Source organism: Danaus plexippus, chromosome 11 (assembly GCF_018135715.1).
Source record: "Danaus plexippus chromosome 11, MEX_DaPlex, whole genome shotgun sequence".
Lineage (NCBI taxonomy): Eukaryota > Metazoa > Arthropoda > Insecta > Lepidoptera > Nymphalidae > Danaus > Danaus plexippus.
In genome coordinates, this window is record NC_083544.1 from 4,575,394 (window position 1) to 4,599,725 (window position 24,332).

Below are 24,332 nucleotides of genomic sequence, written 5' to 3' on the forward strand. Positions count from 1 at the left end.
TTTTAAAGCTTGTTACTTAGAGATTATAAATTATTATTTTTTTATCTTAATAAAGTTGGGTCTGATTATTTTACTGTGATTACATAACTCATACCTTATTTATTTGTTTTTAATTTAAAGAGAAACTGTTATCACAAATTTTAGAATTAATTGTACTGCTGTCCTGTACTATCGATACGAGACCATAGACCGTACCGTAGACAAGACTGTACTATAAAATTTTGTACTGAGTTATCACCATCTTTAACGTAGTCTGTGATTCATTCACTTACAAGTTGTAGAAGGTGTGATGTGAGAGCGCGATTTTATATTACGGGATTAAGTTCCTATAATTTGTTTGAAATGAGGTAGCAGAAGTGAATAAAAAATATAACTAATTAACAGCTAATTATTATGCCTTAAGTTCAGTGTAACAATTGAGAATTACAAATTTTCCGGGAATGCTGAATATGACCAAGGATTCTGTTGGAAATGGTATGAATCGTACTACCATTAAAATTAATTATAAATCATATCATTGTAGTTAAGGTTCCCATAAAGTGTATTGCTATTTAACGTAAAATCTTAATTTTGTTTCTTTGGATAACGAATTACCCATATCTTGTTGGCAAGTCTTTGACTCGGTTTGTCCTATTCTTAACTGGAAATTAATGTTGGATGTCACGTTTATAACTACCGATTAATCGTATAGACGCAATTTGATTTTATATTTTTGTATTTACGTACTACCCTAATTCAATATTTCACAAGTTTTCGTTTCGCATTCCGTTCCCATATTTTTTCTTCGCCTAAAAAACAAATAAAAACATTTCGTTCATTTGTAATCGTTATTATCATATATGAAATACCATTTTATTTCGACTTGTTCTTTCAATTCACTTTTTTATAATTTTAAAATTATTCACATTCCATGTAATAATTTAACCTAAACATCTTTATTATATCTGTAATCAGTAACTGCCTTGTCAATTTATACTGAGAACAACCTTCATGATGATTAATTTGATATAGGTCAATTCCATTAACCAAGTCATCTGTGTATCTTCAATATTAGGGATCCACTTCGATTCTTCTAATTGCACAATTATAATTTTAACACAAAATTAAATACATACATTATTTACTTTTGGTTTATTTTATATATCTGTATACATCTAGACCATTTCAAAATTAATTAGTTACATGAACTTGCATTGCTATTAAATAATTTTTTATATCTTTAAAATATTTCAAAGCATATTGTATTTAATTTCTGTTACAGTATTGTTTTACGCTGACATAAAAAATATTTTAAAAGTGTAATTTATATAAAATGTGCTATATGTTTTCATATTTATCATATTTGCTATGCTGGGGATACTGTTGGAATAAAGATCAACACATAAATTGTATAATATATTAATTTTATATATATATATATATATATAAATATATCTTTTGTGTTTGTCTTTATGTGTGTGATGGCGCATTATGTTTGCACTTTAACAATTTGTATGCAAGTATGTCCATTTGACATATGTTTATAACTTGAATGAAGGTTTTTTATTTTAATTATATACAATATAATTTTGCACATTGATTAAATTTGCAATCTGTGATTATTGAATAGAATCGAGTTAATGACTCATTATGTAGACATTCATTAATATCACTGTCACATATAAGTTTCCTCATACATTGTTGTAAAAATATTTGTGTATATACTTATCAATAACACATATATTTTAAGTACTCAATTTCCAATTGAACGGTGTGGTTATTTTATCAAAGATAAGATAACATCTTTAAGCACTAGTACATCTATGGCCGCTCAATATTCATTATAATTCTTATAAATGTCTTTGTTAAAAAAAATATTTCGTCAAAATTGACTTGTGAATTAATAATTAACTTTGTTATCAATATGTTTTGATTATTTGGGATAGGTAAGGTTTTTAACTTAGAAATAACAAATATTTTTTTTACTTAGAAATCATTTGAATTAACATCTCGGTGTTGATTATCTATTTATTTTGTATGTCAACATAAATAACAGGTAATTTTAGGATACACCTTTTAATCTCTCTTGTTTACAATGTGTTTTTCTTTAATATTGATTTATGTTTTAAAGGTAGATTTTTCCACCAGTATCAGTTGTGTAAACACTTGCCTATTTCAAAACTATAATGTATTTTTTTTATTATTGTTAGGGATTGCATATTATTAGTAGAAACATTTTTAACTCATCGGTTGGTTAACATATGTTTAGGATGGATTTTTATGGATTAATTTATTTTCCTCTATAATATTTGTACAGAAAATAATAATCATTTCATAGATAGATATTTTGGTATGATTTAAATTGCATGCACTTGAGAAATTTAGTTATTTTAAAATAAGTGATGGATTCCCAAAATTTATATAGTTAGATACATACTAATAGTCTTATTAATAAACTATCTATGTAAGATTAATTGAATATATGCCATATTATATGACATTTTAATTCAAACCTAATAAGTGTTTGTGTATGAAGATGAATTTATTTTTTTTTTCTACTATCACAGATAGCCTTAAATGTATGTTTTTATTTTAGTGGAGCAATGATAATGCAAACACGATGTTATATGCTATCGCCACAGCCAACAGCTATCCCCGGTAAGGAATGCAGACCGTGTTGTTCATGTTCCAGATGAATACGAAGTTATTGGTGAAGCGCAATGGCAATTATTGGAAAATACGCCGGAAGACCAGGTCGTCAAGATATATGGATTGGAATATTCGAAATTTCGCGCCTTCGTGTTCCATTCGGTGTGCGCGATGTTTTGCGGACTGCCGTATTTCGTGCTATCCTACTATCCAAAATTACACGGCTTGAAATACGTGAAATGCAGTTTGAGAACGGCTAAGAAATTATGCTGTGAGCATTTTGAAACTTTAATAGAGTTATGACATTTGTTCTATGGTATTTTATCCAATTTTTTTATTGTTTCAGTAACGGAAGGTGAAGATAAGTTTTATATCGAGAAGGTTCATGAAATGGATCTGAATCTCGCCAACCTTCGGGATAACAAGCTGCGATATTTTATTTTCGAGCACAGCCGATATGTCTGGCTTAAAGATAGTGGAAGTTTCGTGAATGTTTCGTCTCTGAACGAAAAACTTACTGTTAATTTGCTCATGGACACTTTGAATGGTATCAATAAGAGACAGCAAAATGAACTGTGAGTGATCGGCAACTTTAATATTTTTTTTCTTTGAGCATAAATATAATTTGATTGTTTTGTTGTCTAATTTCCAGTATGAAATTATATGGTTATAATTCTGTGGAAGTCGAAGTGAAGAACTATTGGACGTTATTCGTCAATGAAGTGTTCAACCCATTTTATTTATTTCAAATATTTTCTATTATCCTGTGGTCGTTGGACGAGTATTATCAGTATGCGACATGCGTTTTCCTCCTTTCTGCTACCTCGTGTATGATGGCACTATACCAGACCAAACAGGTAAACACTAAACATTATAGTAAAATAACTCAGTTTTTTAAATACATTGTTGTAACAATTCATTCTTTTTTCTAAATCATCAATAATAAGATCTCATATATGTATATATAATGCAAACTTAGTCATAGAACGTTTAACCAGAACAATAGTGTTGTGCTTAGCAAACTTTTCTATCAAATATCGATATAACAATTTTTTTTTATATTATCGATATTTAGATAGAAAATTTTGTTAAACACAACACTATTGTTCTAGTTAAATGTTCTATGACTATATTTGTATTAAGAGTCACTATTTATATTTATTTGTTTATTATATTAACAGATGAGTAGAAACCTGCATCGCATGGCCGGTTCGACTAGTTCGTTCACGGTGACTGTACTCCGACCGACCAAGCACGGCCGCGAGGAGTGTGTTGTGAACGCGAGCCGCTTGGTGCCTGGTGACGTCATGGTGCTGCCCCCTGACGGATGCGTCATGCCATGCGACGCCATGCTGGTCACCGGCACGTGCATAGTCAACGAATCCATGCTGACCGGTGACTGAACAATAATATACCATAATTCATATATGAATAGAATTAGTTTTATATTCTGCAACAATTTTTTTTATCGACCAAGCAATCTTGTTCTTGATCACGAACTGCAGTCAATAAATTTCATTTATTGTAAAGCCATAACTTTTAATTACTGTATCCAATATCACTTATTTTGTTTTAGCACTAAGAATGTTTTTTGTATTTATCATAAAAGAATACCTTTTCGTTTTGTTTAAGGTGAGAGTGTGCCCGTAATGAAGGGCCCACCATCCGTTTCCCAAGAGGTTTATTCGACAGAAACCCATAAACGGCACACACTCTTCGCCGGGACTTATGTCATTCAAACCAGATTCTATGGTAACCATCAGGTAAATCGTAATTTTTAACAAATTTTACTGAATCATTTCTATAACTTCGTTTATTAACAAAATGTATGTTTTTAGGTTCTAGCTAAAGTCGTACGGACAGGTTTCTACACAGCCAAAGGAGAATTGATAAAGAGTATTTTATTCCCGAAACAATTTGATTTCCAATTCTACAAGGATGCTGTTAAGTTCGTTATATTCATGTTCTGCATCGCCGCCATCGGCATGGGATATTCCATTTGGCTCTACGTTGTCAGAGGTGTAAGTAAATGAAATAAAAAATACACAAATAATACAATTAAACTGAATTTTTCTTATAGCTTAGTTCTAAGACAACATTGATCTGAATATAGGATTAAAATTAATTTAATTATATATAATGTAAAAAATTTAAATGTGTTTATTTATTATTACTTCAGAGTCCAATTGGCACGATAATTCTTCGTACTCTGGATATAATAACGATAGTGGTACCACCAGCGCTACCGGCAGCCATGACCGCTGGTATCGTGTACAGTCAGCAACGACTTAAGAGGAACAAAGTATTTTGTGTGTCACCACCAAGGATCATTATCTGTGGCAAACTACAGGTCATGTGCTTTGATAAGGTGAGCTTGGATTCATTATATATATATAAATATAGATATTTTATTTTGTCATAATAGACCTAACCTTGGTTTTATTACATTTGTATTATTGTCTTTAAATCTGAATTACTATAAAGATATCAATGAAAATGCCATTGAGTATTCTATAAATGTGGTTGTGACGAATTATAATAATAAATATTATTATATAAAATAAGTATATAAATATTATATAAAACCTTCACAGACGGGGACTCTGACTGAGGACGGCCTGGATCTTTATGCGGTGATTCCCCACAACAGAGGCGAGAAATTCGGTCATTGTGTTGAGAATGTCTCCGCACTACAGAATAAGAGTCCGCTGGTACAAGCGCTGGCTTCATGTCATTCACTCACAAGTATACAGGGACAGCTGAAAGGAGATCCCTTGGATTTGAAGATGTTTGAATTCACTCAATGGGTATGTATTTATAAAAAATTTCAGTTAATTCAAATACTTTATGCAGATTATGCAGATAGGATATACAGAAATTGGACTGAAAAATTAAGTCATGTGAGAAGAACCATTAAAAATGAAGTATGTGTTTAAAAAAAACTATGTAATTCAGAAAATCACTTGATTGCATATTTTCTGAGTTCTTGGATAGATGTTTTTTAAACCTTTAAGTAATCTTAGTAATAATTAATTTTTTCATATTTTTCAACAAACAGGATCTTGAGGAGCCAGGTCCAGAGAACACGAGATACGACAACCTGACACCAGCTATTGTGAAACCAAAAACAACACCAAACATGGATTTGCAAAATTTGGAATCATATGACCCTTTCACTATGGAAATGGAGGTGCCCTATGAGGTGATATTACATAACGACCGAGTGAATCCCAGTATATATAAAATCCAAATCCTATTAACATGCGGTTACCGTTCCAGATTGGTCTGATACGGAGATTCCACTTCTCATCGTCTCAACAATCTATGGGCGTCATAGCCAGAATACTCGGGAAGCCGCAAATGGTGTATTACGTGAAGGGTGCCCCAGAGAAGATAGCTGGAATGTGTGACCCAGCGTCCTTACCAGATAATTTCAGTACAATCCTTAACGATTACACGTCTAACGGCTTCCGTGTTATCGGCCTTGCATTCAAAACATTAGATCGGAAGATGAAATGGACTGAGACACAGCGTGTTAAGAGGGAGACTCTGGAATGTGATATGACGTTTCTAGGCTTTCTAGTCATGCAAAATAGCCTTAAACCGGAAACAACGCATATTATTAAAGACCTACACGCGGCTAATATGAGACAGATCATGGTTACCGGTAAGCTATACATTGTTTAAATAAATGTATATTTTGTTTATACATAAACTTTGGTTCCTACATAAATTATGTCGTATTTATTTATTTGCAATTTTTTTCGAAATGCTCTCTCACATGCTCTTACCCGTTCAAACCATATACTAAAAACTTCGCTCTAGAAATCATTTTCAATACTATCGCATATTCCTTCAAATGCGCCTATAAGCTCTTCGCCGTTAGAAAACTTGCGTCCTTTTAATTGTTTCTTCACATAAGATAATGTGCAAAATCCCACGGCGCTAAGTCTGCATGTCCCAATAATTTCACTCCAACTTCCACTGTGTACTTTTCGAGCTCGATGTACATGAGCGTTATCCTGATGTAAAATCAAATGATTCCTGAGTTCGGCCGCTCATTATTCAACGTTTCTAAAACTTGAGGCAAACATATTTCCTTATACCAACTTGCAGTTACGGCCTTCTGATTATCAAGGACGACGATAGTTACTATTCCGACTTTTGAGAAAAATATTTCCACCATTCTTTTTGTTGTCAAAACAATATACCTACGTATATTGTTTTGACAAAACAATATACCTACGTATATTGTTTTGACAACCCTACATCACTGTTAGCCTTATGGGAATGATTTTGAATTCATATAGTAATGATAATCATATATAGTAGAAATATTATATTTCTACAGTCATTAATATTGAAATATTAACATTTCTGTTTCAGGGGATAACATAATGACGGCCATGTCTGTAGCCCGTGGATGTAACATGGTCCAGCCCCATCAGAAACTCCTGTTGGTAACCCTGGGCCCACAACAAACGACTGATACCAGACCGCCGCTCGCTATGGAGGTCATAGATTAATTATTTTTACTATTATAACATAGACTATATCTGTATATAGACTATATTTGTAACTAAAAGTTTCTGATAGTGAATTTACAACAGAATTATCTTCAGATCTGACTCATGAACCAAACTTAGTTTTACTTTTAGTTATTTTAAGGCAGTCTCTTAGGACATTTAACAGTCACAGTAGAGCCATTAAATTTATCATTGAAAAGAATTTCTATCAAAAAATAGAAAAATCTCTATATTTTAGAAAAAAACATATACACCATTTTTTTTTTTAATAAGAACCCTTTGTTCTTAATAATACATTGTTTTTATAATATTGTTTGCAGGTAGTTGGTGAGGGCTGTCCTCCAAAACTGTCTATAGATGCCTATATATGGGCATTGGAAGGAAAGACATGGACCGTTATTCGTACACACTATCCTGAACTCTTGCCTTCTGTCATTAATAAAGGTAGGTGAACGTTCTTAAATATCTTCTTCGCTCATATAGAAGGTTTAATGATCTGTACTCATAACAGGGATTCATTAAAAAAATAAAAATAAACAAAATAAATTTAAGAGATTAAAACATAAAACCACATAATATTATAAAGAAAACTATAATAATTATCATATGATTCATATATTAAGAAATTAATATATGAAACAAAATGCGGTACACATCATTGTTTGATATTACAAAAGATATCATGTTAAAGTTAAGACCTTCCTTGAAACAAAAAAAGAAATGAACGAAACGCAACTAAATAAAAAATCCAAAATTGTGTGTGAATCTGTTGTTTCATTTTATAAATTTTCAGGGATGGTGTTCGGTCGTTTCGGTCCTGATCAAAAAACCCAGTTGGTGACAGCCCTCCAGGCGGAAGGTCTCATAGTGGGGATGTGCGGGGACGGAGCCAACGACTGCGGCGCTCTAAAAGCTGCCCACGTGGGTGTATCACTCTCAGAGGCTGATGCATCGGGTATATTTTATCTTTTAATACTAAATAATATTTTATATCTTTCTATTTTTGACATAAAAATGTCAATTGTATTATTTTCTTCAGGTATTTTTTAATTTTTTATAGTTGGTTATCATATTTTTGAATTTAGGTTCTAGTTGTGAAAATTGGTTCTTCACGATATTGATGGCAGGTTATAAAATAATTTATAAATAATGTATACACAAGCAACAGTGTAGAGGTCAAACAAATAAAATTTACTAGTATAAAAAAATATAATTGTTCACTTTATTATTACAGGAAGGTGTTGTTATATATTTTAGGGAAATAAATCCGAATATATTTACATATTTAAATTTTCAGTTGCGGCTCCATTTACATCGCAAGAACAGAACATAAGATGTGTGAAATTGCTGGCACTGGAAGGTCGTTGTGCTCTGAGCACGTCCTTCGCTATCTTCAAATATATGGCTCTCTATTCCCTCATACAGTTCTTCTCCATTCTTATATTGTATAATGTGAGTAAAAACGATAATGAAATTTCTCTCAAAGTATATGTATATAGTATCTTGCAATATTGAATCTTACCAATTTCGTTCATTACAGTTCTACTCAATCCTGGGCAACAATCAGTTCCTATACATTGACTTAGTTCTAACAACTCTGCTAGCATTATCTCTAGGCAGAGCGTCTCCCGGCCCGATACTTACAAAACAATCACCACCCGTGTCTCTAGTTGCTATGACAAGTATATTACCACTGATTATTCAAGTTGTGGTAGTTCTTATTATACAGCTAGCATCGATTTATCTGCTGCAATCTCAAATCTGGTGAGAATTTTAGTTTGGCATAGAAATATTTAAGTAAAATATAAAAGCTGACAATTATATTATTAATCCATGCAACCATTCCAGGTTCACGCCAGTTGAAGGTGGTCCGGATGTCGAACAAGTTTTGTGTTGGGAAAATACAGTGATATTTATAATAACGTCATTCCAGTACTTAATTATGGCATGTGTTTACGCTAAGGGCTGGCCATTCCGGCAACCTTTCTGTGCTAATTGTAAGTACATTTCAGTTAGTATAGTAGTACATATAATGTAGTCAACATACCAATAGAATAAAACTTTTATGCCATAGATTATGTTTTTTTTAATAGTAATGTATATAATTAATCTCATATTCCAGACTACATGGTAGTAACATTAATGACTCAGGCTGTGTTTGTGACGGTTCTACTTCTCTGTCCCTGGAAGTCGTTGGCTGACTTCATGGAGATAGAAGTTATGAATTTCGTACAACAAGAACAGAATATATTCAGAGTCTATCTGTTGCTTATACCAGTCTTACATCTCATATTGGCCATCGCTGTTGAGGTAAGTTGTAATTTTAACTGATTACTGAAGGGTAATTAATATAATAGTAAATTTTAAAATATTTTTCCTTGATAAAATCTTTACTTTTGTTACATGACCCCAATATGAAGTGTCTTGGACATATACAGATAATAAATATCTTATATCTAATATATATATAATATTATGTAGGCAATGGCAATATTCGAAACTGGCTGCGGGTTCATTTATTTTTAAATTACTTATCATTTTATCTCGTTAAAACTTTACATATATAAATAAATTTAGATATTTTTTTTCTAGGCCACACTCTCCGACGAGGATCGTTTCTCGTCTATATTCAAGTTTTTTCGTCGTCGGTATAGAGTGAAGGAAGATATTTCCGGCGACGCAGCCTGCCCTCTATGGCCTCCACGATCACCCTCCCATATATGCTGACGAGACACACGAACGTGGATTTTGTCGCAGTGTGTACGTGGCCTTATGGATCACGTGATTTAGTTTAATGCGGTGTCGTCATATAGCAGTCTGCTCGGAATGAGTTTTCAAGTGGTAACCAAAATAATGATAGTTTCATGATTTTTTTAGTTAATGTTCTCTGATGTTACGATCCAAAATGACCCTTCGTAGAAACAATTTGGTTTGTGTTAAGAGAGAATTGCGGTAGATATCAAAATTTTAGCTCCACTAAAAAATGAGGTAGTTTTACAGTTAATTTTAAAGTTAATTATAAATTAATCCAGGGGTTTAAAACTGATATATAATTATATATGTCCTCATTAGAGAAAAACATTTTTATTTCTATTAACATGTCAACTGATTTAATTAATTCGATGATAATTTATACTGTACTTTTATTAGCAGGTTTTGATTTTTGAAGTAACGTTTTTGTAGTTGTAAATACACGATTTTTGTCTCAGTCATTTCTATCTGTTACCAAACTAATCAGAAAATCGAAAAATTAATTGAAAAAATCTTGGAACTCTCAAAATTACGTTACGTAAATTACGTAAACTGTGACACAGTTACATTACGTAAACTGTGACACAGTTATAGTTCGGACGACTCCTTTAGCGTTGTTAAGTGACAAGTGACATATCCAAATAACTTAATTTCGTACTTAAGTGGCTAATAAATGCAGCAGTTATTTATTTTGTATTCCCTTGTTTTGTTTGTAAATTATATCATAATGGGTTGTCTAATATCTCCCTTCCGCTTTTTTGCTCTTTGTTCAATGCTTTATAAAAAGTGCTACAGTGATGGGATTTAGTTTAAATATTCGCCTTTTGTTCGATAATCTCTTTCCTTGATTCCTTTCCAGTCCTACCAGCAATACCTTTCCAGTCCTACACAGCAAAAGCTTTCTGGCCGTCAATCCCGGCTTGGCCATTGTTTGGGACTATTCACCGGCGTTCGACCACGACCGTTTTTACTTGATATTTTCGTATGTAATCCATTTTTCGTCGCCAGTCACCATCCGCTTCAAAAATGGGTCGAGTTCGTTATGTTTCAGCATCATATCGCAGGCGTTGATTAGGTCCAGACTTCAGAAGGATTTACACGTATACAACAATTGAACGCAATATCCAAACTAATCATGCATGCCGTCGTTTTGTAGGTTATGTCGAGACCTTTCAAATTTTTTTTTTTTGTAAATGTTTTTACGGCTCTGGATACGAGTCCTTTTGAGCCTGAGACCTTTCAAATGATGTATTGTATTGCCATATGCGAGCTCTGTAGCGCTTTGTACATAGCCGCGAAATATTCAAAAGACAAAAAGGCGGAAGGGAGATAGTTGACAACTTATTATATATGCAGTGATTAATTTTATTAGATATTTATTTTAATTATGTATGAATTTTTATTTTTATATACATACATTTTCAATAACAACTTTTGTTATCTGTAAAGCTGAAGGCTCATAATGAGAAATGTGTGGGTTTTAATAGTGTTTTTTTTTGGTATCAAGCCAGACGAGAATAAATAAAATATATACTGCCAGTGTTAATTTGTTTTAAATATTAACTGGTACAGATATATAATTATTAATTTCTTTTAATAAGCTATTAATTTAAGCACGTATGTTTTATTTGCTTGAATTATATATTTTTTTAATGTCCTTATCCTTGTATACAACTTATTTGAAACAGTCATCGACCTGGGCATGTAGAAAATAAGCTGTTATGTTTAATGATTCGTTAGAATTGATATACTAACTGTTTTAGTTACATAGTTAGTATATTAATAATAAAAAATTAAATAAATTTAAACTTTTTAAATGGATGCCAAATAAATTCTTAATGTATACATGAAATTATTATTGTAGAAAGATATTATGTGTGCCGGCTAATGATTACTTAATTATTTTTTTTAACTAATTGTCTTAAATAACTTCTTTGAAGAGACATTTGTGGAAGGTTTTTCATACTAAAATCTTTTCTATGAAAGAAAAATTAAATAATTTTGTCTGAGTGGAATCCCTAAGGCTGTGTTCTCAGTGTCTCGATCCAAACTTAAAATTTAGTTCATAGATATAAATATATATTTTAAACATTAAAATAAATCGCAACAATATATTATTCGTGTTTAACATTTTGAATGTGATTAGAATTGAAAGATGTTACCCTAAACTTAAAGTATTAAATCTTTGTTTTTTTTTTTTTTTTGCTATATACATACTTTTTATTTGTATAATAATTGTAAAATCCTAAACTAAAATGTAAATTATATAAAAAAAAAAACTTGTCTTAAAACCACCATATAACTTATTTTTGTATGAAATTTCATTGTTTTCTTAATTATTGGTGGAATGAAACTAGGGTTGCTAATTAATTATTCGTGTACGACATTTCGGTCTACGATACGATATGTCGTACGATGATCATGCGACATCAACAACACTCTTAAAATACTAAAACTACTTTTAAGAGATTTACTCAAATTATTTTTAAATAACATATTATGTATATTAAATACAAGTGAGTAATTTCTTAAAAATAATGTTTTATTAATGTACTTGTAGAAAGGAGTAGATTACTTTAGTAAGTAAAAAATTAATTTCATTCTTATCTCGCATATATTATGGGTGTATTTGATTTATGTATCATTAATGTTAAAAAAAATAATTATTTTATTTTTTAAATATTGTATGTACGTACGAGTAGCGTTTCCACGATCAGTATTTCTCCTCTAATAATTGTACAAAATAATCTTTTATCTAGACAAATAAAAAATATATATTTAATAAATAATAGGTGTCTAAATATCCATTTCATATAACTAGTACACTTAGTCCGAGTTTGCATCCTTGCACTACACACGAGACGTTTGCCGTTTCTCATTTTAGTAACCAACTTCAACACTATAATATATGATGTGTACCGTGACGGTGCCAACTTGGACTAAGCATATAGTACTCAATCTACTTATGAGATAGAGTAAAGCGCATAATTATTATTAGAGTTTTAAATAGTATGTTCTTACCCTTACCCATTAGTACCCGACTACGGCGATGTGCGAAGATGCATTATGATTATACGCCTTCAAAAAATATGTGCGAACTGCTAGTTAATATAATTATTTTTAATATTTCATAGTATAGTGAAATTATAACTAATAGTCTTCTGTTACCAATATCTTTTTTTTTTAATATATATTTTTTTCTTATTAGTGTTTAGAGTACGCAATATTAAATGTGGCAATTCTTAGTAATTTATGGCTATGCCTCATTCCTAATTATAGCACTTAGACTTTTTTTTTAATTTCATATTCGTTCATATTAAATTTAAGCTAAGATTCATACAAAACCAGAGTTTTTCTAACTTGTTATTTATTGAACTGCATTATTGTTTATTTTCTATTCTTGTTATATTATCTACTTGTATATTTCTCGAATATTTGGAACTTGTTAATTCCTGTCACGATAATGTAGTTCGATTTAATCTTAATACTGAGACTTTAGATGGATGTGACCAAATATTAAAAATAAAATAATTCCAAATTTGAATTACTTTCATTTATTTAATAAAACCTATATTGGTTCTCAGTACTATAACTAATATATGGATAAATTCAAGGTAAATATTCAGTATACCCCGGAGGTGGGGAGTACTGAGGCGGCTGAACGTCCTTCACTTGTAGTTTCAAGACGCCTTCATTGACAGGTGCTGGTGGTCGTATGAACCTGAAGATCGAATTTAGTGTTTGTTTGAATGAAGTATTTGGTCCTAGAAACACTAGAAAACTTACTATAAAAATTATGTATAACTAGTTGTTACCCGCGACTCAGTTCGCGTAAAAAAAAAAATGTTTTAGCCGTCTACGCGCCCCAACTCCCAATCGCGCGTAGTAACGCTTAATTTTGCGAGCGGGATAGAAAGTAGCCTAAGTTGCTCCCTATTGCATAAGCTATCTGGCAATAAAAATCCCGTCAATATCCGTCCAGCCCTTTCAGAGACTAGCCAGACCAAACACAAAAATTGTAAAAAATATTAGTTTTTGAAATATTTAATAACTACAACCACTACGTATACACTAGTATATAATTTAAGTTACTTGGCCCTGTAATAATATGCTATCAACCCACCACGGCACTAGACTCAAATTGTGCGGTGGTTTAGGTCTTCTCTCTCGTTCTTCCTTTTCCCTCCTTAACATGTCCCCCTCCCTCGCGGCGGCGCACCACGCGCGTAACGTGAAATAATAAATCAGCTCTACCCCTGAGAGAAGGGAAAAACCCAAGAAGAGTCCTGCTATACCTCCAAATGATACTGAAATACATATAATGAGTTTTGAATTATCATTTATTAAGCAATTGATCTCAACTTGTGCTGCTTCTCGCAATTTTTTAATATATTGAACAATTATTTCATTAAAATGTTCATAGTTATCGAATGACATTTTGTTTTGTAATGAGTAATGCTGATAGCCTGAGGCTCTGACAGCGTCACCACGAGAGTGGGCGGATTCTAAAATTCTCCCTTTAATGTAATGTTTGTAACAAAAAATTTCGTTACCTTTTAGTATATTTAAATTGCAAATTAATTAAGAAAACATATTTAGAGATATTTAAATTCATATATGTTTGTTTGTTTCTTTCTTTATATATAACTTTAATAAACTAAATTTATGTTATTATAATTACCTAAAAGATCAACCCAACCGAAAAGTACTTCCCGTTTATATCGGACCATCGGCCAGGAAACGAATTCAGTTTCCAAAAATGACGTTGACGTAGTACCCTTGGTAGAGCTGTAAAAATTACAATAACGTATGAAATGTATTTTTATGTTTTCGTATATACTTATGATACTTACTCTATTTCGGTGAGCTTTTCCACCTCGTACACCGTATGCGAACATCCAAGCTCGCAAGAGCAATGAGTGATATCTGTTATTGCACTAGCGTATTTTGCTATACACTCTAACTCCTTTACGGTACAGTACCTATAGCCGTCTGCGAATATTGAATGTAAACTTTATGTGGTACAATAAACAAAGCAAATAGTTCATATAATAGAAAACGGACTTATCACAGGGTAGAAATGTGGAACACATTTGCAGAAAGAACGGCTCCTCTGCATACGACATTGTCTCATGCATGCTGAATAGGTGTAAATATTCGAAGTTTCTAAACGTTGTTCGTCTGCAAATATACAATGTCGTTGTCGAATCGATAATTGTCTCGCGTCCTCAGTAGTGTACGTGTGTTTGACAGAAAAAGATATTTTTTCTACACGACGATCCCATGAATGCTGAGCGCTTTGCTCCAATCCCGCCATTTCTTCGGTCGAATGAATGTAAATCTATAAAAAAAAATTACATGTAAAGTGGCAATTCATACATATATTTAACTATGATATAATTCATTTCCCTATACATACATTAATAATGCTATCATTTCGAAATGAATAGAACAAAAACGACCACTTAGCGTCAGTTTCATGTATGAACAATTCTGAAAATTGTTCATTTTGTGTTTGCCTATAAAAGAATTAGTTATTTAATTTATGATGTGGTTTACTTAAAAAATATATATTTTGTTCATCTCACCAAGGCCACGTTCTCTCGGCGTGTCGCGAGTTAAATGCATAACAAAATCCCATCTCTGTGAAGACTGGCACCAACAAATCACAACACTCTTCTGAATCACCTTTCCATTCACAATCATAAAATATTGTGTCACAGTGTCGTACAATCTTTTAAATGAAGAAAATTATTTATTTTTATTTCATCACTCAAACATTAAGATTAAAATACTTTCATAAGCGATTGACTTTCTAGTTCCAAGGAAATTTCCCGCATTCTTATATAAGTATAATTTTTTTAGTAAAAAGACGTACACATACCTATATGTTATACACAGAAGTGTCCGTAACATATACCTGAATTTATTCTCTATCCTTTTTGTACAAACCCAGAAATATCTTAAAGCTATTACTATACTGTTGCCATTATGTTTCATTTTTATAATTTTGTAAAGGTCTACAATGTGATAGCACTTACACTGAAAACTGCATCTTTAGGTTTTAAAGCTGGCTCTGTAATGTCAAATTCAGTATCTCCAACGAGATTTCGATTGTTCACAAACTGCGATGCTTGGCTGGCAATGGTTTTATAACTGAGAGTCGCTAACCAACGCAACATATCAGTCGCATTTTCAGGAGGCTCGTCGCCCCATAACCTTAGCAAAAATAAATAGCGAACTTACACAAAAGTACTGCTTCTTACACGACACACCTAAACTTAATTTCTTTTATCCGAGACATTAAAAAGTACCCAAATACCCCTCAACTAAGTTCTCAACAGATACTCACTTTTCCACATATTCCTTTAGGAGTTCATCATCTACAGGATCTATGTCACAGATTGTAACAGCAGGAAATGGCACGTCCCAATTATGAAAATCTGTATCTAAGCCTGTAAAACGTCGTGTTATAGATTTGCATTATAACATATATTTAAGTCGCAGTAAAAGCTTTCATTTTATCCTTGAGTACCTGTTATGGTGGGATTCGTCTGAAATTTCTCCCATAAACTGACTATTATTATACAAGTAGCAATTGTGCCGATAGCAGTAAAACTAAACCACATAAATCTAAAATATAACATTAATATGTATAGGAATTATTACGTATAAATAAATATTTGCATTTAAAGAGACCCACTTCTCACAAAATGGCCGTTCTTTTTCGGCAATATAACGGACTCCGTGTAGGGTTGAGTTGTTAAAAAACTCGGTAGTTTGATGTCGCAAACTGGTCGCCAGAAGAGAAAAGGGACCATCGCGTGATTTCGGCTTAGTTGATTGTTGTTCGTTAGTCCCCTTAGACTTTGTTTTGAAACCTCTCTGTTGGTTTTTGTTCTGGATTTGTGGATGAACCTTCATGTTGCCACATACAAAGCCCTTTTGTTCCACTGTATACATTTAGATCGATTGATGGCATACATTGTAAATCACGCTAGCATTAAACCTGATAACTATCAAGCAACAATCATTATAATAGTCTAATTTATAACCAGTGACTGCATAATTGCTTTTAACACGAATCTGTAAAAGCCGTCACGACCATTGACATATTTTTTCTGTATAATTTACAATTATAATGATGAAATTATAATAAATATTTAATTAGGTTAGATTTCAAAAATATAACAAAATTATAAAGAAAACGCTCATTACTTTAAACAGTTTATTTCAAATAATGTTCACAAATTGTATAAAATAATACTGTAATTATAAAGCACTCATTATGTTGATGCCCTTTTTGGATGTGGACTCCACGTCATCCTCCGGGGGCATCAGAGGCTCTATCTGTATGTCAAGTTCTTTCAAGGCCTCATCGAGTATTTTGATTTTGCCCAATAGTTTTTCTGCTTGTAGATTGTATCCAGGTTCAAGCATTTTGCCGCTTGGGTTTAATTTAAACAAATATTCAGCCTGATAACGAAAAGCATTTTTATTGGTAGATTTTTTTTATTTCTACGAATAAATGAAAAAGTATTTATTTATTTTTTTCGATATTGAAATTTATAATAAAACTTTACGAATACACAACAAGATCATACATAACATAAGTCTGCTTATTTGTTGGCGATTTTGGGAACTAGTTACTGTTTAATTTAATCAATATGATGAAAGATTTACCAGAAAATCAATAGGATCATCAGGTCGAACTTTAGCGACTTCTAAGAGTGCGGTGGTGAGGGTGGGGAAAATGTGAGTCACGAGGTAGTTCCTCACAGGCTCTCCAGCCACCGCCAGAGCCGCTTCCTCCTCCTCACGCATGAGGGCGTATAACTCCGACTAGTAATAATTTTTTGAGAAATATTATAAATTGGTAAACCAACAGTTGATGTAGTGCTATAGAATAAAAGGTTTCGGTTATTTTGTTTAAGGCGAGCAATAATTTACATTAGACACATTTGTACTGAGAAACTAAAATAATAAACAATATATGTGAAACGTGTATAATATTGTAAAAAGCATCACAACCCAATATTCCATTTTCTCTTCACGTTCCTCCTTCATCTTCTTCTCCAATTCTGCTATGACCAGAGCTTCCTTAGCCCTGAGCGTGTCCAAATCTTTCTTCTCTTTTCTCTCGGCCGCTTCGATTTGTGCTGCTCAATGGGACCAAAAAAAATTCAACACAAAATCCAAGAATGACGTGATTTATATCCAATGTTATTTACCAATAAGTTTCCCATAACGACACGGCCTTCCCATTCTCAATGCGACGGCCGCGTAGGTGGTTTTCATACAATAATCAGAATGTTCTTTGACTGGAACTATTAAAGGATGTATGTCCAATTCGTCAAAGAAATTCAGCGGAGTCACATCCCGTGCGTCGCCGGCTCTGAACTCGCCAAGACGTTTCAGAACAGCCTCTTCACCCAATCGCGTGTCCCCTTCCGGTTGTCGCATCGCCTTTTCACAAATAAAGTCGTCTGTCGCCTCCAATGATACAACAATATCTAAGCAAAGACCATACTTTTTACATTATACTTGTTAGCATGTTGAAATTTTTTTTTGTCTCACACACTAACAATTTCATATAAGTTTATAACTGTAATGTATTATGTGATGAAAAAACATTGACAATTCTTTTAACAAGAAATTTTAATTTTAATTTGTTTCTTACAAATTTAAATTAATATAATATTAAGTATAAATATAATAATTACGTTTTTTGTAGTAAAGAAAGTATGAAACTAAAAATGCATGTCTTAAGAAACTGAAACGCGATATTCCAGAGGTTGCAAGTTCAAATATTGCTGGTATTCATAAATTTCTAATTTCTGTAGTATGAACTTAAAGTTTTGATTTGATTAATATATTTATTGTTTAATAATTAAAGAAAATAATGTAAAAAAAAACTTTTCTAATAAATGAAATTAACACCAATTCTATATTATAACCTACCTAAGCTAGCCTAACCCACCAACCAAAGCTATACCCGCGACTCGGTCTAAGTAAAGGAAAACAAGGAAGTATGTAAACACTTTTAAGAGCCACATGCGCCCCGGCTAGCACTCGCGAGGGATAACGTTTAATTTCGGGTTCAGGAAAAAGTTGCCTGACTTACATCTTATTACATCAGCTACCTGCCAATAAAAGTCGCATCAAAATCGGTCCAGCCATTACATAAATTAGCCGAAACAAGCAGACAGAAAAAACAAAAATTGTAAAGAAGGTTGTTTTGATGTATGTGCCGTATATATTTATATGCGTGTAGTAACAACGTTTCTTCCATATAACAAAGCAGACACTCCAATTTTATTTATATAGATTACCAGGTAAAATCTTCTTCAATACATTTGTATATAAGTCGACGTCCTCATCGAACGGTTCCTCTTCATTTTCTTCGCCAGTATCAGAATCAGGTTCATCCCCTTTATCAAACACTGTATCAAACATAAAGATACTTTAAAATTATTAATTTCATCACCTTAATTAACATCCAGATGATGATGATGATCTTACAAACTGAACATTGTGATAAATTTGTTGGAAAACCGTCGAGAACCCATCCTCTGTTCAAAGCTTCTCGGCATAAGAGCCTCTGACGTAAGTATCTGAAAATTACAATTTGATCGATTTCTTTATAAATATATAAATAAACTAAATAAATATCAACTATAAGAAACTAAGCCCAACTTTTGAGAGAATCTTAATGAAATAATAATTAACGCCAAAAAATAGAGTTAGTTATATTTGTTAACGATAATACTAACGCTGAAAATAATAAGTAAAAATAGTCACTACTTATTTTATAAAAGAAAAAATTATAAAGAATCTACGTAAGACGAGAACCACTCCTTTGAACATGTCCGAACCTAAAAGTGTCAATTTCTTAAATTACGTTCTAAAATCTTTGGTTTCAAATAACTAGAGACGAAACGCAAAGTAATAACCAAAGAACGTTTCTTGTTCGTTTAAGATAACAAGAGAAGATTAAGCTAATGTTGTCCTCAAAACACTTACAAATGTTAAACAATACACGAACTTTTACCTAAGATCACTTTTATCAGCTGAACTACTTCTTGGGATGCTAACGTGATGTATTTACGTACGTCAATATTTCGTCATCGTTAAACGCTCGTCCCGATTGTAATGTAGCTAATGTTTGTTTCGCCGCTTCCTGCACACCTTCCTCCTCGCCGTTGTCTTCAGAATCAGCTGCCACAGACTGATCTTCTCCGCCCGTTGTGTGTGGAAGAGCTGCTGTCTCACCAACATCCCAATGATTCACCCTCCATGTCTATGGTATAAATCTAACACTTATAGACATTTTCTAGCCTTGTCAGAGACTTTCTGGTACTCCCTTTATAACAACTAACCAAATCCTCCATCAAGTCCTGTACGACAGTTTCAGGTGATATATAAACGAGGCCGTACGCTTCGCAAATTAATTTTGACAGCGTCGTTTTACCCACAATTGGCGGACCGTACACAACAACCTACAGAATTCCATGGGAATTAAATAATTTATTTATTTAGGTAAACTCGGCTATACTAATCTATTACATTAATTACGATTTCAATTCGAACCTTAAAAGACTTTAAACCTCTCTCTTTCTTGAATTGTTTTATAAGTGCTGGTACGTTTTCTGCAAACGATAACTCGGACGTCCATTGAAGGCCCATTGTTTCAACTATGAAAGTCGGTTCCATATTCAAATTGAGAGTCATCAGATCAAAAATTCTTTGCTACAACACAAAATTACACTAACGTAAAAGCAATGACGACCACGTAATGAAGGAAATTTGCAATTAATTATTATATATTTGGTATGATATATTCCATATAAGGAATATTTGAAAAGCAAACTACCGCTCACATTTATTTCTGGTATAAGAAAAGCATCTTCTGCGGGTATGCATTTAAACATTCCAGAACCTACTATTCGTCCCAGAGGTTTTATTATCTGCAATGAATGCGCATTACAGTTAGACTGTAGACGTTATCGCTATAGATAAAGAGATAAAAAACAGAAATAGCTCTAGACCTCTCTCTGTTTAGTGACGTTCTGTTCCACGGCAAGTATGTAAAGCTTTTTTGGAAAATCCATTATCAAATTATAAACTATTCTGAAAATTAATTATGATTATATTTCATTCAGTAATAGACTTCTAATAATAGAATATTCATATATTTATGTCTAGAGACTAAAGACTACGTTTCTTTGACTTTCCATAAACTTTTACGTTTTATTTGAACATAAATTTATGTTATAAAGAATTATTTTGCAAACGTGTTAGTGCTGCGCTATTTCAAATTGCAACTTAATGACTATAAATATTTTTTTCTTACAGTTTTCAATAAATCATCATTTATGAGAAAAATTGGAATTATTTCAAATATAATCAAGTAGAAAGTCCTCTAAAGATATATTATTTATATTTCGTAAATCCACATTAATTATTTACATTCTAAATATACTACGTCACTGATAAACCTAACTAACTAACCTAACCAAACGCCAACAATAAATTTAAAAATTATATAGGTATATTATACGTATTTTATCGTAAAATGACATAATAAATATTAAAATTCCAAGAATATCCTGAGTTTACTCAATATTTTATGATTCTTAGATTTGAAATTTGAAATATAGTCATTATCTCAGTTGTGTTGTGTCCGGTGTTGTGAGATATGGCCGAAGGTCTATTTCATCATTCATAGTATCTTTAAACGTGTGTGACAGTAATTAATAACATGGCATTTGTCTTAATGATTAATACATTTAGCAGACAATTATGACTCAACTATCGACTTAAGCGGTAACTTGATGAAAATGCATTGTAAAATCTACATAAGTTGCACGTAGCTGGAATATTAATAGACGATACTAACTGAGCCAAATCCTGAACGTTGATGAGAGGTATTACGTTACCGCCGCGACCTAGTAGAGGCAGAAGGTGCTCGCACTCCCAAGCCTTTTGAAACCAGTAGAATAAAACGTCCTCTCGTCCACCATAAGTGACACCGCAACCGACGACAATGGCCCTAGTTATTTGTATTAAATTGACCGAACAATAGCTAAATAGGTATGTTATTATAAAATGGACGTATTCCTTTTTAATATTTTTTTTTCTTTAAAGAAACGAACCTAAACCTAAATTAATTCAGCTATAAATAAAAAAATCTGTTAATTTTTGTATATAATTATAATAAACATAAAACAACTAGAAAACAAATTTGATTTTTGTCAATCACTAGTGAATACTATTTTTGAAAAATATATTTATATGAATAAGGGTCATGACTAAATTTAATTATTAAAAAGCTAAAATGTATATACTCTTTCAATAGTAAAAACATATTATCGGTGTAAATTTAAGGGCCATGTGCACTCTGTTTTATGATAAAAAACGTTCCAATGTAACAGTTGTACAATGTAGGCTTAAAATATTAAATTTCGTAACAATCAACTACACATCCACAGAGACAATAACAAGATATATGCCTATTATATTTTTTACGATATATAGTGGAGTGAAAAGATTGAATAATAAATCTATTTATTATTTTACAGGCATATCAAACAGGTTGATTAAGCTACATATTTAAAAGAGTACCTACTTAAATAAATATAACAAAATTTACCCGATCTGTGATTTATATTTTCTAGCAATTCCAATAACTTCATTTTCTATGTCGTAAAAAATCTTGTAATTAGGATGATATTTCCTCTTTCGAAAATCAGATTCAATGAATGGCATCTCTGGAGCGTCCTTAACATAAAGTGTAAATAAAAAAAATACAATTTACAGACTAAATATAAAATCAGGTATCAAATGACAATTCAAGTGACGTATCTCAAAAAAAAAAAACATGATTCTTGTACATATTCTGTTAATGAAACCGTACAATGAATTAAATAAACGTGCACTAAAACTTAGTCCAACCGTTCACGGGTCTCACCGGGTCTAATGGTTTGGTAACGGCCCAGGTCATTAACGTCGATATCAGAATCAGATAACGCTTTTTAGATTCACCCCCACCATCATCATTGTCGACATCGGTCACATTGAGTGGGATTTGTTTCTCTAGCAGTTCTTTTAATACTGTAATTATACTGGTTTCGTAATTCACAAATGGAATGGATACCGTTGAATCGAGAATATACACGTTTTTAAGATAAAAAAAATATAAATATTCTATAGTTTTTTTTAAAGGAGTAATAAAGTATCATTCGTCTATTTCCAAATACAAAATTTATACGTTTATCAACAAATGACTAACGTTGTAAGTAATCCGTGGCGATCGCTGTCTCTTCCCTGTCATAACTGATATCTAAGACGACAGTACCGCAAGTCAGCATTTGTGACAAACATTCTGATTTTGGAACTATGCGAGCCACGTTATCTAAAGTCTTGACCTTTGGATCCACAACGGTACCTAATAACAAATACAGGTTTTTCAATACTCCTAATTTAAATCTTCAAATACTAACGGGTAGAAATTTCTAGTTTTTTTTTTAGTATCTTTTAGTAACAAAACTGTATTTCTCACCTATAATCTCATAGGGTTGTTCAGGTATAACCTGCGGCAAAAAGTCAACATCTTCACCGACTACTATCGCTGATGATTGCTGCGTAGACTCTGCGTTTTTTTGCAACACTTTTGAAACTTCTCTCAATACATATTCACCATGATACGAATCTAAATTATTTATAAAGTAACGTTTAAATGAAAATAATGATTCCGTAAGAGAAGACGACTTCTCCGAAGACAATTTCTCTACGGACTTTTTCATTGTTATTTTTTAACAACAAAAATCTATTGATTACTTTTTGATCATTCAAAGAAATACGTGACGTAAATTAACAAATAATAAAATACTTTTTCGAGTTATGACTTTCATTCTAATATTAACTGCCAGTAATGTCATTGTCAAAAAAGTTTTTGTATAAATATACTTTATGAAGCCACTGGAATCATTATATACACCATAGAGTATACATATATTTTGATGTCTGTAACTCATGCGTCAAACTTTAACTTTTAAGGAATCTCTCCTTGTCAGGATACTTATATAACTACGAAAAAAAAAAAAATTATGGAATTAAAATAATATATTTCATCGTTAATAAAGTAACAATACAAAGTAAATGCGATATATTAAGTACCAGTTTCATATAAAGGCAATAAATTCTTATACTAAAATAAATTGCAATAACCAGCAATATTGTCCATTTCTTATGTATGTAGAATCAATTATTTTTTTTATATATAATTAAACTAAGTAGTTTAAGTTTTCCATTGGACGGACGCTATAAATATAGTATGTTAACTGATAGTTTCAAGGATTAACAGAATTGTATACACGTGTGATTAGATTTAATATAAAACTCGTATTAGGCACCCTGAAGTTTACA

General features: G+C 32.0%; 3 protein-coding genes across 5 annotated transcripts; 1 reads left to right on the top strand and 2 right to left on the bottom strand.

The window, feature by feature from the left end:
• Positions 1-264: 264 nt before the first annotated feature.
• On the top strand, positions 265-13,449 carry LOC116765559 (polyamine-transporting ATPase 13A3-like). Of its 3 annotated transcripts, none has more exons than XM_061521839.1 (19): positions 265-474; positions 2,576-2,899; positions 2,975-3,203; positions 3,281-3,485; positions 3,810-4,023; positions 4,261-4,391; positions 4,467-4,649; positions 4,808-4,996; positions 5,223-5,435; positions 5,687-5,830; positions 5,908-6,295; positions 7,015-7,142; positions 7,475-7,598; positions 7,948-8,109; positions 8,452-8,606; positions 8,695-8,918; positions 9,003-9,151; positions 9,277-9,464; positions 9,747-13,449. In XM_061521839.1, exons 2-19 carry the CDS (start codon positions 2,800-2,802, stop codon positions 9,879-9,881), a joined length of 3,261 nt encoding a protein of 1,086 aa, XP_061377823.1. In that variant the 5' UTR covers positions 265-474; positions 2,576-2,799; the 3' UTR covers positions 9,882-13,449. The 3 variants fall into 3 exon arrangements, with proteins under 3 accessions (XP_061377823.1, XP_032510958.2, XP_032510959.2); XM_032655067.2 differs by having other exon boundaries at positions 2,672-2,899; XM_032655068.2 differs by having other exon boundaries at positions 2,684-2,899.
• On the bottom strand, positions 13,444-16,874 carry LOC116765770 (sodium channel protein Nach). Its single transcript, XM_061521840.1, has 11 exons — positions 16,609-16,874; positions 16,441-16,538; positions 16,258-16,360; positions 15,947-16,124; positions 15,494-15,639; positions 15,325-15,424; positions 14,970-15,246; positions 14,759-14,897; positions 14,587-14,693; positions 14,029-14,212; positions 13,444-13,626 (listed from the first exon to the last, which is right to left on the bottom strand). Exons 1-11 carry the CDS (start codon positions 16,866-16,868, stop codon positions 13,515-13,517), a joined length of 1,704 nt encoding a protein of 567 aa, XP_061377824.1. The 5' UTR covers positions 16,869-16,874; the 3' UTR covers positions 13,444-13,514.
• Positions 16,875-17,119: 245 nt separating this feature from the next.
• On the bottom strand, positions 17,120-23,764 carry LOC116766051 (adenylate kinase 7-like). Its single transcript, XM_032655707.2, has 16 exons — positions 23,467-23,764; positions 23,197-23,352; positions 22,876-23,018; positions 22,558-22,685; positions 21,805-21,957; positions 20,954-21,035; positions 20,786-20,872; positions 20,496-20,654; positions 20,285-20,404; positions 20,018-20,205; positions 19,428-19,519; positions 19,238-19,348; positions 18,137-18,418; positions 17,937-18,064; positions 17,589-17,747; positions 17,120-17,381 (listed from the first exon to the last, which is right to left on the bottom strand). Exons 1-16 carry the CDS (start codon positions 23,708-23,710, stop codon positions 17,178-17,180), a joined length of 2,436 nt encoding a protein of 811 aa, XP_032511598.2. The 5' UTR covers positions 23,711-23,764; the 3' UTR covers positions 17,120-17,177.
• Positions 23,765-24,332: the final 568 nt, after the last annotated feature.

Coding starts and splice junctions, on each gene's coding strand:
- LOC116766051 (XM_032655707.2), bottom strand. CDS start 23,710: ATGAAAAAGTCCGTAGAGAAATTGTCTTCGGAGAAGTCGTCTTCTCTT. Junction 21,958..22,557: donor AAATATAAATCACAGATCGG/GTAAATTTTGTT, acceptor ACAAATAACTAG/GGCCATTGTCGTCGGTTGCG. Junction 17,748..17,936: donor AAGAGAAAATGGAATATTGG/GTTGTGATGCTT, acceptor AATTATTACTAG/TCGGAGTTATACGCCCTCAT.
- LOC116765770 (XM_061521840.1), bottom strand. CDS start 16,868: ATGTATACAGTGGAACAAAAGGGCTTTGTATGTGGCAACATGAAGGTT. Junction 16,539..16,608: donor GAACGGCCATTTTGTGAGAA/GTGGGTCTCTTT, acceptor GTTATATTTTAG/ATTTATGTGGTTTAGTTTTA. Junction 14,898..14,969: donor ACATTTCTACCCTGTGATAA/GTCCGTTTTCTA, acceptor CAATATTCGCAG/ACGGCTATAGGTACTGTACC.
- LOC116765559 (XM_032655067.2), top strand. CDS start 441: ATGCTGAATATGACCAAGGATTCTGTTGGAAATG. Junction 7,143..7,474: donor GACCGCCGCTCGCTATGGAG/GTCATAGATTAA, acceptor TATTGTTTGCAG/GTAGTTGGTGAGGGCTGTCC. Junction 8,607..8,694: donor CCATTCTTATATTGTATAAT/GTGAGTAAAAAC, acceptor CGTTCATTACAG/TTCTACTCAATCCTGGGCAA.